Source organism: Rhyacophila brunnea, unplaced genomic scaffold, assembly GCF_057557595.1.
Source record: "Rhyacophila brunnea isolate RB1 unplaced genomic scaffold, BYU_Rbru_1.0 scaffold_23, whole genome shotgun sequence".
NCBI classification, from domain to species: Eukaryota; Metazoa; Arthropoda; class Insecta; order Trichoptera; family Rhyacophilidae; genus Rhyacophila; species Rhyacophila brunnea.
Window position 1 is genome coordinate 7,555,720 of NW_028232893.1, and position 15,054 is coordinate 7,570,773.

Genomic DNA, 15,054 nt, shown 5'->3' on the forward strand with positions numbered 1-15,054 from the left:
ACGATTAAATAAAGTGTTATAATTGTAATGTAGTTAAAATGAAATGCCAGCTAGTTTATCGATAGAACATGAAATAAATAGTACTTTTTAATCTCAAAGCGTATAGACTCGGCTTTCGGTTAACTTGAACTTTCCGCAAAGAATGCCTCATCCCGTAATTAACTTTAATAAAATGCCCATTGTAACCTCGATTGTAATATTAAAATATAATATTTGGGCGCCTTCATAAAGTGTATTTTTTACAAATAAAAATGAACAATTAAATAAGAACACTGCATAGATTTGTTATAGAAAGTAGTATTTAATTATACAACACAATAAGATACAACATTTAAATTTTGAAATGATACAGAAAAATAAAAAAATAATACAACGATGAAATATATTCGGTTGGTACAGTGAAATTGAGACTTATTGGTTTTAAACTGTACTTAACTTTAATTTATGTTGAATTCTGCATACTCAGCTTGTCTGGAACTCTGGTTTGCTAACTTGTCCCTGTCCGAAAGGGAATCATCAAAATGGCGTATAACTGTTATTTAAAGTTAACCGGGAGACATCCGTCCTGTTGCAATACCAATTATGGAGTGTCATGTTTCTTAGGCGGAAACAGTGGTTTGGGTTTGACCCCCTCCATGTAAAGATTATTGCATCATCCACAAGAAACGGGAAGATTTCTTATTGGTTGATTTTTTATAACGGTTATTGTTTTAAGCAGGGTTGACACTCATTATTAACAAGGATATTGTGTAATTATTATTATTTGTTAATTAATTAACGGTATTTATTAAAAATGGCGTTAAAAAAGATGTAGACATGTCACAATGAAATGTAACATGACAATCTGCTGATTTTATTAACCCCACCTCCTCCCGCCGCGCTGAAATCAGTGAATTATGTGAAAGTACTTTTTTCTAAATGTATCCCTCCCCAAACCATTTCTCTGTATGAGTGCCTAAGCATATTATGCATAATAATAAGAAGATAACTTGTGTGTACAAGAATTGTATTGGAAGCACATCGAGGAGACAACGTATGGGAAAATTATTTTGATTTTACAGTCGTAAGGACGTTCCCCATTATTGCTACATTTATTGACACAAAATCTTATTTATTTAGATACCCGCATCATTCATGGTTTGCCAGCCAAACCGCAACAATTCCCTTATCAAGTGCTTCTCGAAATGGAGACGATGAACGGAGTCCAACAAAGATGTGGAGGATCTCTCATCAGCACACGATGGATTCTTACTGCGGCGCATTGTGTTTTTGGGTACGTATTATCACATCCCATCTTCGTTTGGTTTTAAGCCACCGAGTGTGATTTCAATTGAAAGTTGACTGCTAAAAACTATCATTAGGTATCATTCGTCCTGACCTTTTTAAGTCGTATTACCCAGTGCGGTCTATCCTCCGTAATTTTGTTCCTATCTGGAATTCCAATCGCTCATGCATCCTGGGTCACGTCACATGACGAGCTATACACTCTTAATTGGGGCGAAAAGATCACGTGGCATATGAAGATGCAGAGACTATTCTGGATCGGCCACGTACATAAAATACTGGAGATATCACTAATACTATGTACGCAACCTCCGATGACAAAAGATGATATAGGTTGTCAAAAATGACATGGCTGGACTAAACCACAGGAGATTTAAGAATGCTAAGCAAAAGCAAATGGCGAGTGTCAATGCTGGATCTTTCAGGACGGAGGAAGTTTTTGAATTAGGTCAAGGCCCACCAATGATTGTAGTGCCATAAATGTGATATGTTGTATTAAAATTATGGGACTTGACCATCGTGTCTTTTACACGGCGTACATGCTGTCTGTCGAACTTATTCTTGAGACTGAATCGCCCAATTCTGCCCTGAAGACACCATCATCAGCCAAAATATACAAGGGGGTCGTTCAGACTTTCACAGTACCTACATGTACGGGTTAAACAACGAAAATAATACAGACGTAACCGATTCTGCAAGTTACGACAATAGTAATCTATTGTAATGTAGCCATGAGAATCAAGTCACTCAGTAATGACTTGGAGACTCGTTCAATTAGAGGTAATGATTCGTTCTGATTAGTTAGTTCATTTAAGTCATTATGTAATTGAATCAATTGGAAATACGATCGTATTGCACGATAGTATTTTAACGCGCGAATCTGTTTTATTATCTTCATCATTCATGACGTCTTACTATGAAGTCATGAATCATGAAAACTTGATTACAACGGCATGAAACTGTGTGTTGCATTCACAAGTCTGACTCTGGCTATGGAAAACGAGGTTTTTTTTTTGCAAAGGCGTCATGATTCATGCATAGAAGACGGAGCATGACTGATTAATTGGTAGATTCTGACTCGTGCACGAATATCACACATCTACAATACACTTCAATTGTAATCTTTTTTAATTCGTATATAATTTATTCTTAAAACAGCATGAAGACAATTCACGTCAGGCTCGGCCTCATCGACTACGAGGACTACGATTTGAAAATCAAAGCGAAAGCCTTCATGTCCCACAAGAATTATAATGGCAAAAATTTCAACAACGACGTTGGTCTGATAGACCTTGGCCGAAACGTTACAACATCAGGTAAGACTTGGAATCTAATCATGCACTACTATTATACTACTACCTCACTACCAATGCTCGTCAGCGTAATGCTATAACGTTATTTTCACCATCATCGCGACCATTCCCCATTCCCGGTGAGGTCACAATATAGTTGTGTGATTTTTTCGTAATCAGTCGTTTATGATTGTTTCATTTTTATTACTAACTAACTATACTACTTTTATTAGGCCTCATTGCCTGTTTTAGTGTTAAAAAACTGACAACGCGTTTGCCAATGCAGAACCATTCTAACTCACATTTGAATTATTTTACAGAAGTGTTATTTAAATTTCTGCTTGCTGCTTCCTTTGCTGCTTCAATTTGCCGGTTCATGAATTTTTGCTTGTCGAGCCGCACGGATCAAATCAAATCAAATCAAATTTTTTAATCAAATTTATTTATTTTACATATAATGAACATAACAAATTATAAATTCATAACTTTCACGACATGACATAAAATAAGTGTCAATAATTTTTAAAAATAAAAATACAGAGAAGTGTCAGTTAATAATACATACAATAAGAAAAAAAGAAAAGAAATTAAATAACAATAAATAACAAAAAAAAAATAGATGAAAGCACACAGAGTGAACTTTGATAGACCTTACCTTAAAAACTTATAAAACAACGTCCACCTAAATTCACCCTCGCGTAAGTGGAATATATCAATATCCGAAGCGATTTCATTAAACATGGTTATTGCCCTCCCAATTAGCACTACTAATGGCAGGTTGGTTTTGCACCTTGGGAGAACAAACAACGGATGCCCTCGATTCCTAAGGTAATTATCAGAGACACACAAGCCAACACCACCAAGAATGGCAAAGTTCACATTTACGCCACGAATAAATCTGAAAAAATATGTAGCTAAATAAAGATCCCCTCAAATTTTTAAGCTACAGTATGTAAGCATCCCTAAGAGAAAATCAGTCGGATAGAGTTATGGATAATATCCATACAGCCGAAAATAAAGGAGTCTCAAAAATTTCTTTTGGACTCTCTCCACCATAAGGCTGCACTTCAACTGATGCGGGGCCCAAAGGATAAACCCACTCTCAAGTCTGCTTCTAACTAAGGAGTTGTAGAGAATTTAACTAAGGAGTTATAGAGAAAATACCCGAAAAGACCCGGGAAGTACGCAAGACAAAGCCCAACATCTTTAGCGCATTTTTACAAATATCTTAAAGTATATTTTAGTATATTTTAAAGTACTTATATGACCATTAAACGTCAGTTTACTGTCAAACGTAATGCTAAGATCTCTTACAGATGATAATCGCGAGAGAACTCTGCCATGCATCGAATACTGGAAAAACAATACTCGTGAGACTTAAGTAAACGATAAAACATTGCATTTATCAATATTGAAGTACAGTTTGTTACGCCTGCCCCAATATAATATAATATTGACACCCCGGAAGTCCGGGTAGGGAGGGGAGTCGGGGCCGCACAGCCGTCCGACGTCCGATGACGCCCTGGTAGCGTGCCTTCGGTCGGTACGTGGGAGTCACACGACCAGCTTCCACCCTTCGACTAGCTCAGTGATTTAAATAGTTTAGGGCGGTCAATAGAAGCTGGGTTTTGTGTTTGGGTAGAGCACGTTCAGTGTAAGGTTAAGCCTTGACAGTTGATTATGGTGGATCCTCACAATGAAACACACGTTGTTCGTAGCATAAAGTTTTATTTTTAACTTATAGTTCACAAAAAAAAGGTACGTACATAACACACAGATACACAGTATTAAATTTTACACGGTATATAATTTTTCAACAGCCCTAAATTTATTAATGATGGGCGCCGTAGGCTGTGACAATTAAAATTTAAGAATCAACGTGACACAAAGTCGCCGACGTCGCGTATCGGAGGTTTCGGCTAACTTGATCGATTCCTGTCGATACAAATATCGATTTAAAAGGTAGGTACACAATCAACAAATTATATTCTTCGCGAAGTTGATTTTCAGCGAGACACAAAGTCCGTCTTGAGTCGGAGGCTCGGGCTTACTGCCTTGCCAGCCTGGACACCTACTGCGTGCCGCGGCCATGTGTCCTTCTTTTGGTTTTATCGCTGTCCCTGTCAATCTACCCCTGAACGCTCATCCCTCTCTGTCATTCTTGCCCGCATCAGAATGCTTGGCCTTTGCCTGGGTTTTACCGTAAGGGTCGTCCAAGTCACCTTTTTGTCAGGTAGTTGAAAGTTACAGCGATTTCGAAGAATTGAGCCCAAAAGAAACAACATTTATAGTTAATTAATACAAAGCATCCTATTCATACAGCGGCGATAGAAGGACTTTGGCTTGGCGGACTATAAGAACCATGAATGTGGCATCTATATCTTCGCTCGTACTTTTCCCTTAAGGGGTCTTCCATCCACGTAGAAATGTGGAGGTATCAATATTATCTATATCAAGTTGGAGTTGACAACAATCGTCCAAGGTTACAACCTCCATGAAGAGTTTCAAGTCATCAGCAAACAACAAAGACATAGCACTTTTAATTACTCATGTAGTACTAAAATCATGAACAGCAATGGCCCCAAGTTTGAGCGGATCGTTTGACTACCCTGCCTTGTGTTTGGTAGTCAGTCCGGCGGTCCTAGGTACGGTCGGGGTTTGTCTCCTCATCTCTCAGGGCTTTCAGCCTGGCTCGCTTTCTAACTTCATCCCATGTTTCGTCGGACATCCACTTTGGCTGCTCACTCCTTCTGGTACCAAAAACGGTACGAGCCGACGACACTATCGCAACATGGCGGTTATCTATAATAGTTATGAACACACGGCACTGGGTCTTACTTGCTCTCAAAATTCATACGATTAGAATAATTAGTATGTCGTGTTAATAATATTTTACAGTACTATCCAACGACGTTTGACAGCTCGCTGTTGTCGCCGTCATGATCGGCCATGGTAAAAAAAAAAAAGACATCACCCCTGACAGCCAGTTGACTTCCCGGGATAATAATTATCCCGTATTATCAATTAACACGGACTATAACGCCGTGGGTCCCAGGTTCGAATCCTGTAATTTAATGTATAATAAAAGGAATCCGGCAAGTACACATATTGTTTTAAATTTGTGTATGAGTCAGAGTATGGAGCTAATGGGTTGAGCAAGTGGCTGACATCCATTTCTCGTAAAAACAAAATCTGTCAATACAAACCTCCACTCTGTGGAGGCCCATATGATCCTATTAGGATCGGACATCAGGACAAGAAGAATTATCAAATTATTTATCATTTTTTATTGGTGTAGGAGAAAAGTGATATGTTAGAATAGCCCTTCAGACGTGATATACCTAATATATATGACGGTAGTATGAATATAAACAAAATCGGAAATGATAATCTTCGTGATATTAGTGTTGCCTGATGTGAATATCTGTGCAATCATATAAATAAATGAATTCGATTACAGATTTTTTTACTTTACAGATAACATCAAAATCATTCGACTTCCAACAAAATCCCAAGCTTCGGACTCCTTCGCAGGACGAGCTGTCATTGTCAGCGGATTTGGGTACACCAATAATGGTAAATTTTTATTACAATCATATTAGTTTATTGATTCACCATTATATTAAATTTCATTCAATTTACAGCATATTACGCTCACCGTAGGGAAGAGATGAACTCGCTCGACTATTGGCCCATACATACTGTTTGTTCAATTTTGTAGTTCAATAGTAAAGGGTTAAGAGTTTGTTGAATACTACAATATAATATTTGATAAAATTAGTGGACTGTATTGATTTCGTGGAATGGCGGGAATGAGAAACGACGGATACTATAAATACAACCAGCAAGGTTATTCCAACTAGTTAACACGATAAGACGTGTCGTGACATATCTCGGAGTTCTAGGCTAGCTCAGGTGGTTTGTTTTAGAACTCCCGATAGCACAAATATTTTTATAAAAGTTTTTCAGAGAGGTTCAGGTATTTAAAGAAATAAAAAAACTCTTTAGAAGTCAACTTTTTTCTGTTTATTTTATTACTCCCACAGTTACACTTTTAAAATGTTCGTATTTATTATGGTTAGGTTGTCATAGCTTATTAAATTTTAACTCCTTTACAGTGTGGAGCCAAAGTTAGAAACCGCTGGTTAATATTATATCGTTTACCCTTCAGCGTATTTTAATATTTATTAAATTTGAAACTATGTTTATCCGCGACAGATTAACTTTATAATCTTATTATTTATTTACATTAATAATATTATCAATAACTTAATCGTCTTTATTCGCTTATAGAAATTTATATTTAACAACACGAATATTTATAACGGAAAGTAATTAAATTATGAACTGTCGATGTGACAAGTGACAGGTGCTTGTTTTTTTACTATACGACGAATGTGGCGGGTGTGCAAAATATCCGCGATGTTTTTCTTTTCTTTCTTGGAGAAAAAAGACGTGGTCTCCCTTTGAGTGGTAATTTATAACTGTTTTATTTTTAAAAAAAGTAGGCGGTCTTGTGATTGGTCGATTCCAAAGCGACCGTTAAACACGCCATGTGTTTACAAAATGCTGAGCTGTTTTCTCCACTTTGTGCAGCAACCCGACCCTTCTAAAGGCCGTAGTTTTTTTTGTTTTCCTTCATATAAGTGGGTGTACTGATTTGAAAATCAGACGAAACATCCCGAAAAAATGAACCTTCTCCGAATCAGCTCGTTGAGGTGTTAAAAAATAAGCAATTTTAATCCAGAAGAGATTGCGTTTGCAGATACCATGAAAATTACGAGCTCGCTGAATTATGACCGATTTTAAAATCGTTTCTGGCTGTTTTTTGTACACCGACTTATACGGTACATTCTTATTCTAAATCTTACAAACAAGGCCTGAACAAAAACGATGCATAATTGCGAGTGAGATAGTATTCGGCACCCTTATAATATCTGCGACACGCGCTAGAGTAAGATAAAAGGTTTACAGATGTGTGAGATGGTTTTCTAAGGTGTCGCCGGCAAATCTTGGCTTGTTGAACTTAGCGTCGATAACCTGCGAGCTCGTGTTGCGATAATTGCTATTTTTTTGTGTTAAACATAAAGTCAGTGGTAAATATTTTAGTTAATTAAGTAGAAAAGATGGTTCTGTGTGTTGTATTAAAATATGGTAGCCGTACTGATAAGCAAGACGATGGTATTGCGTTTCATAAGCAAATTAATACATGTTCGTGATAATTTATTTGTATATTATTATATATTTTGATATCCAGTGACCGTGTTTCATCAAAATAACTTAAATTATGGATATTTTTACCTAATGGTTGCATTTTGACCGCTTAAAAATACTATAGAACGTAAAAAAATAGAAAAATATTTTTTTAATTCTGAGCGTCTAGTGCGAGCACTTTGGGCGAGCACTAGCGAAATGGTCTATGGTCTCGAACATTTGTAGACGAATGCGTTCGCTCGCCCACAAATAAAACGCACGGCACGCAGCTTCATTTAGCAATGCAATTGGTGGTGTCTAGATGTATCTATAGTCTAAGCTTACATATTAAATCGCATACTGGTAAATTACAATTTCACCATTCCTAAAACTTAATATGGGCTCATCCTGAAATAAAAAAAAAACACAATTTCCTACTAGACAACCAAGTGATACGATCATAGGTTTTTTTCTGCTCCGCTAATTGACTTAGGAGATCAAGAGCCGCACTTTAGGCCTACAAAACCTTATTTCTGACTTCCCATTAAGACGGGAAGTTCATGGGCATGTCAGTCCGCTATGTTTCTTTGTCCAAAATAGCACTAATATCGCTTGTGTAAATTCTCCATTATAAAGCATGCTTCTAATTATTTTTATTGGATAATGCGTACAAGTGGTTTTCTAGTAATCATACCAAACCTATAAATGTTTTAAATATTGCAGACGGTCCAGTATCTGATACACTCAACTGGGTCGATATGAACGTCATCACAAATGAACGATGCAAACAGGACTTTGGCGATAGTATTGTTATCGCTTCGACTCTTTGTGCTGCTGGTGCAAAGGACCCATCCCAAGGAACGTGCTTTGTAAATACAACCTTCATTTTTTACTTAGATCAATTTACCGCTGCTTTCTCGACCAATGCCAGTTGGATTATTGTTATCTTACGTAAATAGATTCATAAATATTATGGCATGTTTTAACCAGTGGCGAAGGGTGGAAGTAGGCTTTTAAGATCCGACAAATATAGTGCAAACTTTTTCAGTCATACTTATTTATTTTCGTTGAATTGAAACCATAATATTACAAAATGAAAATATGGTGTTGATTATGCCCTGCCTAATCAACGTATTTCAACGTACCACCAAATATAACGTATTCTTCTATCTATAAAATATTTTTTGACTATAATCTCGTATGGCTTGGTATACGGAGGGTAGGTATATATAAATTTTAAAAAATAAGCAACACTATTTAAAATTCATAGTATTAGTTCAATGAAAATAAATACGTTTGACTGACAAAGTTTTGTATGCACTATTTATGTCGTATTTGACAGCATATTATTAACATGTAACCATGAATTAATTGTTTAAATTTTTCTCCAGGGTGACAGCGGCGGACCTCTCGTCCTCAAAGAAAGCGATGGCAAAGATACCCTCATCGGAGTCGTCAGCTTTGTTGCGACCGTGGGTTGCGACAAGGCTTTGCCATCAGGCTTCCAACGCGTCACTAGCCACTTGGATTGGATCTCTGAAAATACTCCTTCCATAAGTCAACAAACATCATCTAACATTGGAAATTTATTTTTATGTTTCATCTACATTTATTTAATAAATAATATATTAAGCTATTAAATATAATCACATGAGTTTGTATAAATTAATATATTAGTAAACTGTTATTGTATTTTTAATCCAAGATAATGTCCAGTGGTTACTGTAACTAATTATCTTTAATTAAAATTTATTATTTACTTTAAATCTTTTCAACAAAATGCATGTGTAGAATAAAATATAATAAGTATCTTTTTAACGTTCCTTTACGATGCTAATAAATTCCGTCCGTTCCGATAATGTCACCTTAGGTTACCGTACGAGATTGACAATATGACAGTAGATAAAGAAGAAATACTTATTTTGTAACATAAATAAGTTATAATTACGATTGTTTATTAAAAAAAAATAGAAACACCTCCGATTTTCATATTTATTCAAAGTTCAAAGAGATTGATCAACAATAAAAGAGAATATTTCAAAAGGTACACGGAAATAAATTAACAAGATAAGATACTCGCTCGACCCAATGAGCAAATGAACTACCTAAAGGATTAGTTCACTTCAGGTGTGCATCGCATTTGACAACTAGATAACCACACTTAGCACTAGAAACGAATCTCAATAGTAGTGTAAGGTGCTTAGTCTCCCAATAGTGGGCCTGTATGATGAAAAGGGTCAGAGCTAATCAGACTTAGAGGCCATCCATGGACTGAAACCGTATGCGGTTTAGATCCGTGTGCCATACTAAGCTTATCTTTTCTGTTCATGGAAATTTATTTTCACAAAATTTGTAAGTGTGAGTGTATGGTATAAACGGATACGATGAGATGCTTGTAATATACTTTGTGAAAATAAATTTCCATGAACAGAAAAGATAAGCTTAGTATGGCACACGGTTCGAAACCGCATACGGTTTCAGTCCATGGATGGCCTATAAGCTGAAGCTGGCAGATTGTGAGTGAAGATTACGATGTGAATGTGATGTCAAGTTCGTTTTACACGGTACAATAGTTCCCAACGCGGGACTCAATATGAAAACCGCAAGCAAATATCATTCTATGTTACGTCAGCTGTATCATTTTGAGGAAATCGATTTTTAAAGTTTCAAACTCTGAATATTTGCTACAATTAATCTTTCACTATAATTTTTAAATGATTTTTATTTGTTACTAGCTGAAGTACCCGGCTTCGCACAGGGTCGCTTCGTGGTTATATTTATCTAAGATGTTTAAAAAATAATAAGAAGTAATAATTTTTTTTAATATTAAAATATCTGTGTAATATAATATGAAAATAATTCTAATAGGAGTAAAGGTCAAAAAAAAGAACACTAAATTAAATAAAAGAAGATGTAATTAAGAAAAAGAATAATAATATGGTTTTTCTAATTTAGAAACCTTTGCGCGTGTGCGTACAATAACTGACGAAAGTTTCGTTGCAATCGGATGAATGGTATAGGAACCATACGAATAAAAGAAAATATAATGAAGAAGAAGAAGAAGATGATGATTTTTCTAATTAAGAAACCTTAGCGGGTATGCATACAACCACTTACCAAAATTTCATGGCAATCAGATGAATAGTATAGGAACGCATACGGGACAGACAGACATTCATTTTTATATATAAGATATAGCCTATATATACTCTTTGCGCAAGTGCCAACAATAAGTTGAAAAAGTTTTATCACAATCGGATGAATGGTATGGCAGCGCATAAAATACGAACAAACAAACAAGCAAACAAACAAACAACAAATATTGATTTTTATATATTAGATTATATTGCATAATAGGACAATCACTTAAAAATATTATATAATATTTCCATTTCCAAAAAAATCTTTTTCCAGTTAAAAAAATAATGGGCAATCATGTCTAGATGTAAGTATCTACTTTATTCCAAAAGTGTATTTATGGATAAAAATCTATTTATTATGCAAAGTAAAAAAGGTCACATCGGTCAAAAAATGCTATATTTCAATTGTTTATTATTTAATTATTATATTTTATTGAGATACAGTGTTAGGTAACATTAAAATATGATTAATAAACACTACCATGTATATTAAAATTTTACTCAATTGACAAAATACAATACATATTACCCAGTATTCATGCAAATGGAATGGTCTTTTCCTGACCAAGTTTTTATAGGACAAAGATTTATTTTCCCGAAAATGTTTATACACAGAAAAATACGATAAGAAATTCTCCACAAGATGGCATTAACAGTTAATTTTATACAAAAAATGGAGTTGGAATTATATTTCCTTGTGGTCTTCGTGTGTAATACGGGCTCTATCTTGTTTTGACGCCGAGACTTAACGACATAATACGAATCCGAATTCGAAGGTGAGAGCGGTGCTCCCAATAAGCAAATTCACCTATGGAAATATTATGAGTATTGCTATTTCACTCATTCTCATTATCTCAAATCAGGGCTACTGGAGCGCTTTGAAAATTCGCTCCCATGGACATTGTATATATGATTTAAAATAGCCGGTTAAAACACATATTAGAATTTGTTTTTGTATATGAATTAATGACTTAATCAAATCAAATATAAATGAAATATTTAAAAAAAATATATTTTCTTTTCGCATAAATTTGGTGGGTGTTCAGCGCTTTAGCGCTCTCAAGGACTCTGATTACAGTATTGGGAGTGTTTGAAGATCAAACATGGCTTTAAAAATATATGATGTATTATTATGTAGGTGTCGCAATCTGTTGTCGATATTGGCCTCCTAAAGATAGGTGCGCATCTTAGGGATTACAATATGCTCCTTAAAACCTTGTCCAGATGGCGCAATTTGACAGTTTTCCAGTCATTTTAAACTAAATTACGTCACCTAGGTTGGACAATGGCAAGGGTTGTTGGCCTTTCTTCTCGCGCTCGCGTTTGTTTTTTATGCAGATTCAAAAATGAATTAGGTATGTCACTAAGCCTGTTCACTGCCTTAAGGATATTACAGTTTACGATTTTTAGAAAAATACTCGTAACATCAATGGTTATTATCATCGTAATTTGGTTAATACACATGTTGCAATTGCAACCTAAATGATGTTTAAGTACACTCCTTATATTTATTTTGCAAGATTCCTTCTGAAGCTAATAATTCCAACAATCGCTCTTCTTCCGCATGCGATAAACCTTCTAGCATGGATGTTGTATTAATGCTTGTTGCACCAGGCGCAGCCATAGCTCGGTGCAGCGTATACCCCCAGCAAACACTTCCCGTACCCCAGGGGGTACACGTACCAAACTTTGGAAAACACTGCTCTAGACCAAGTGGGTAGCACAGCCGATATTATTTGAGTAATGTTTTAGCATACTAGGTGCACATGTCCAGCATGGTCGCTGTTAGTCACTTCCAATCCACCAGTCGCTGGTGACACGCTCAACGGTTACCGCCACTATGCCTCCAATTTAATAAAAACTAGGAGAAACTGTACAAATATATCGGCATGTATTGTGAAAATATGTAAAAATAATTATATGAAGAAGAAAAAAAGCCTATGGGACTAATTTACATTCTCCTCCCCCCAATATCAAATCCTGGGTGCGCCACTGGTATGGACCTAATAGGTTGAGCAAGTGGCTGACATCCATTTCTCGTATAAAACAAAATCTGTCAATACAAACCTCCATTCTGTGGAGGCCCATATGATCCCATGGTGGAAAAAACAAAAAAAAAACTTAACTGTTGTTGTATTATGACACCCGTTATAATACAACAATAGTTATGGCGGTTAATCGCACTGGGGTTTTTTTACAAGGGTGCCTCCAAGCCACAGACCATCACGTATCTACCAAAAAATCATATATGTTTGAGAGGTGGTTTCGTGGCAATGCTCTAATTCTCAGTTGATGACATGTATGTTCATTGAAGGTTCCTGGTGTATTTGTCTGATTAAGATAGCCGAAAATACAGAATGAGTATGGGAAAATAGATACATACCTAACAATCCTGCAGACAATTTGAAACTAAAAAAGTTACAAGATAAAAATAACTTTTTATATACCACGTTTTTAAATTCCGTTGAATCATGTAAACTTGACAAGGCTATACCTCAGCTGAGGCATGGTCTAAAAAGATCGTGACTAGGCGATGCGTGGAATGCAGGTCGCTTGCACCCAATTTAAAGAAAAAATCCACTGTTGTATTTATTAAAATTGACCTGTAATATCAAACCGACAGTGGGATAATTGAGATTTCCCACTGTTAATAATGAAAACCAAAGACACTACCATTATCATCTATTATAAACCACAGACAAAACAAATAACCACATACTTAATTATTTCATTAGTTTGACATAAACATTAAAGTTCAATTATCTCGAAACTAGTATTTTAGACTTATCCCACTGTTGCTCTCAGCCAGCGATATATATGTTTCAATGTCACACGTGCGAAACCACACGGGCGCTGCGTCTGCGAGACCGCTGTATTCCGACTGCGAGAGGAAGTGAGAACGCACCGCTGTTGCGTACTTACTAGATATGGAAAAACTGGTCGATTTTGAAGACTAAGTATACTTACTACGAGTATAAAAAAATACTTACTAGTATTTGGAATACTATATAGAGCGTTTGGCGTGCGTATGCGACAAAAGTTTCATACTCAACTGAAATTAAAACTAACTCCATTAAAAATACGCTGAGCTCCGCTTGTCGAAAAGTCCCATTTATTATAAAATTTTAAACACATTTTAAATTTATGAGTTGTTTTTCTGTTAGGTTACAATATTCTTGTTAACAAAAATGAATAACAGTGATTTTTTTAAATTTTATGTTTTGAGCGGTCGTATAACAAGCCTAAGCCTGTACGTCATCTCACCACTGTGCTGCGACACAAAATTTATGACATATTATTCAAACATTCGAACGCAATAGACTAATAAATTAAAATATACCAATATTCAAGTGCTATTTCGTTCGCGCGCATTTAATGTCAATAGTGTTGAAAGTCTACCAACTGGCGAGTGCACAGAACAGCGACTCGTGATGATATCATTACAAGTTTTTTTTTGGAATAAGTTTATTGGGTCACACATACTGAGTATGGGTAGTTTCATCCGAAATTTGAGTACCTACACAAACTGATGACAGTATTTCCAACTCACCTCTAGTACTCACTCCCACTCGCAGTCGGAATACAGCGGTCTCGCGACACAGCGCGTACGCAGCGTCCGTGTGGTTTCTCTCTAGACAAAATACAATTATTATTGCAGATTTCTAAAATGCTCCACCGGTTTCGCCATCCAAAAAAGGTTGAAAATCACTGCTCTATTACATCGAATACCCTTGTCTATTTCTTGTCTTGTTTTTTTATCACAAGTGTAGATAAAGTTCAAACATTATTTATTTACTAGTCAAAATTTGTTTTATGCTCTGAAATAAAGTAGAAATACAATGGTAATTAGTTTTGAATACATTAATATGCTTTTGAAATAATTTTAATTATCTTATTGTATCTATTATAAGAAAGACACTGCAGTAACATTTATCAACATAAAATATAACAAATTATCTCAGACGATAATTGAATCTTCTTTTTATTGTGCCATCCCCTAGCGGAGGTCAGCCACCATCAAGGCGGTCTTATCTTTGTCGTCTGCTACCCGGAACAGTTCAGTGGAGCTGCACTCGTACCAATCACGGAGGTTCTTAAGCCACGAAATGCGGCGCCGTCCTTTGCTACGCATCCCATTGATCTTT

The 15,054-nt window shown here is 35.8% G+C and overlaps 1 protein-coding gene across 1 annotated transcript; it reads left to right on the forward strand.

The window, feature by feature from the left end:
* Nucleotides 1–5,002: 5,002 nt before the first annotated feature.
* LOC147069411 (epithelial serine protease-like) lies at nucleotides 5,003–13,806 on the forward strand. The gene is made up of 5 exons (XM_085950749.1): nucleotides 5,003–5,010; nucleotides 6,037–6,152; nucleotides 8,493–8,638; nucleotides 9,161–9,326; nucleotides 13,715–13,806. Exons 1-5 carry the CDS (start codon nucleotides 5,003–5,005, stop codon nucleotides 13,804–13,806), a joined length of 528 nt encoding a protein of 175 aa, XP_085806875.1.
* Nucleotides 13,807–15,054: the final 1,248 nt, after the last annotated feature.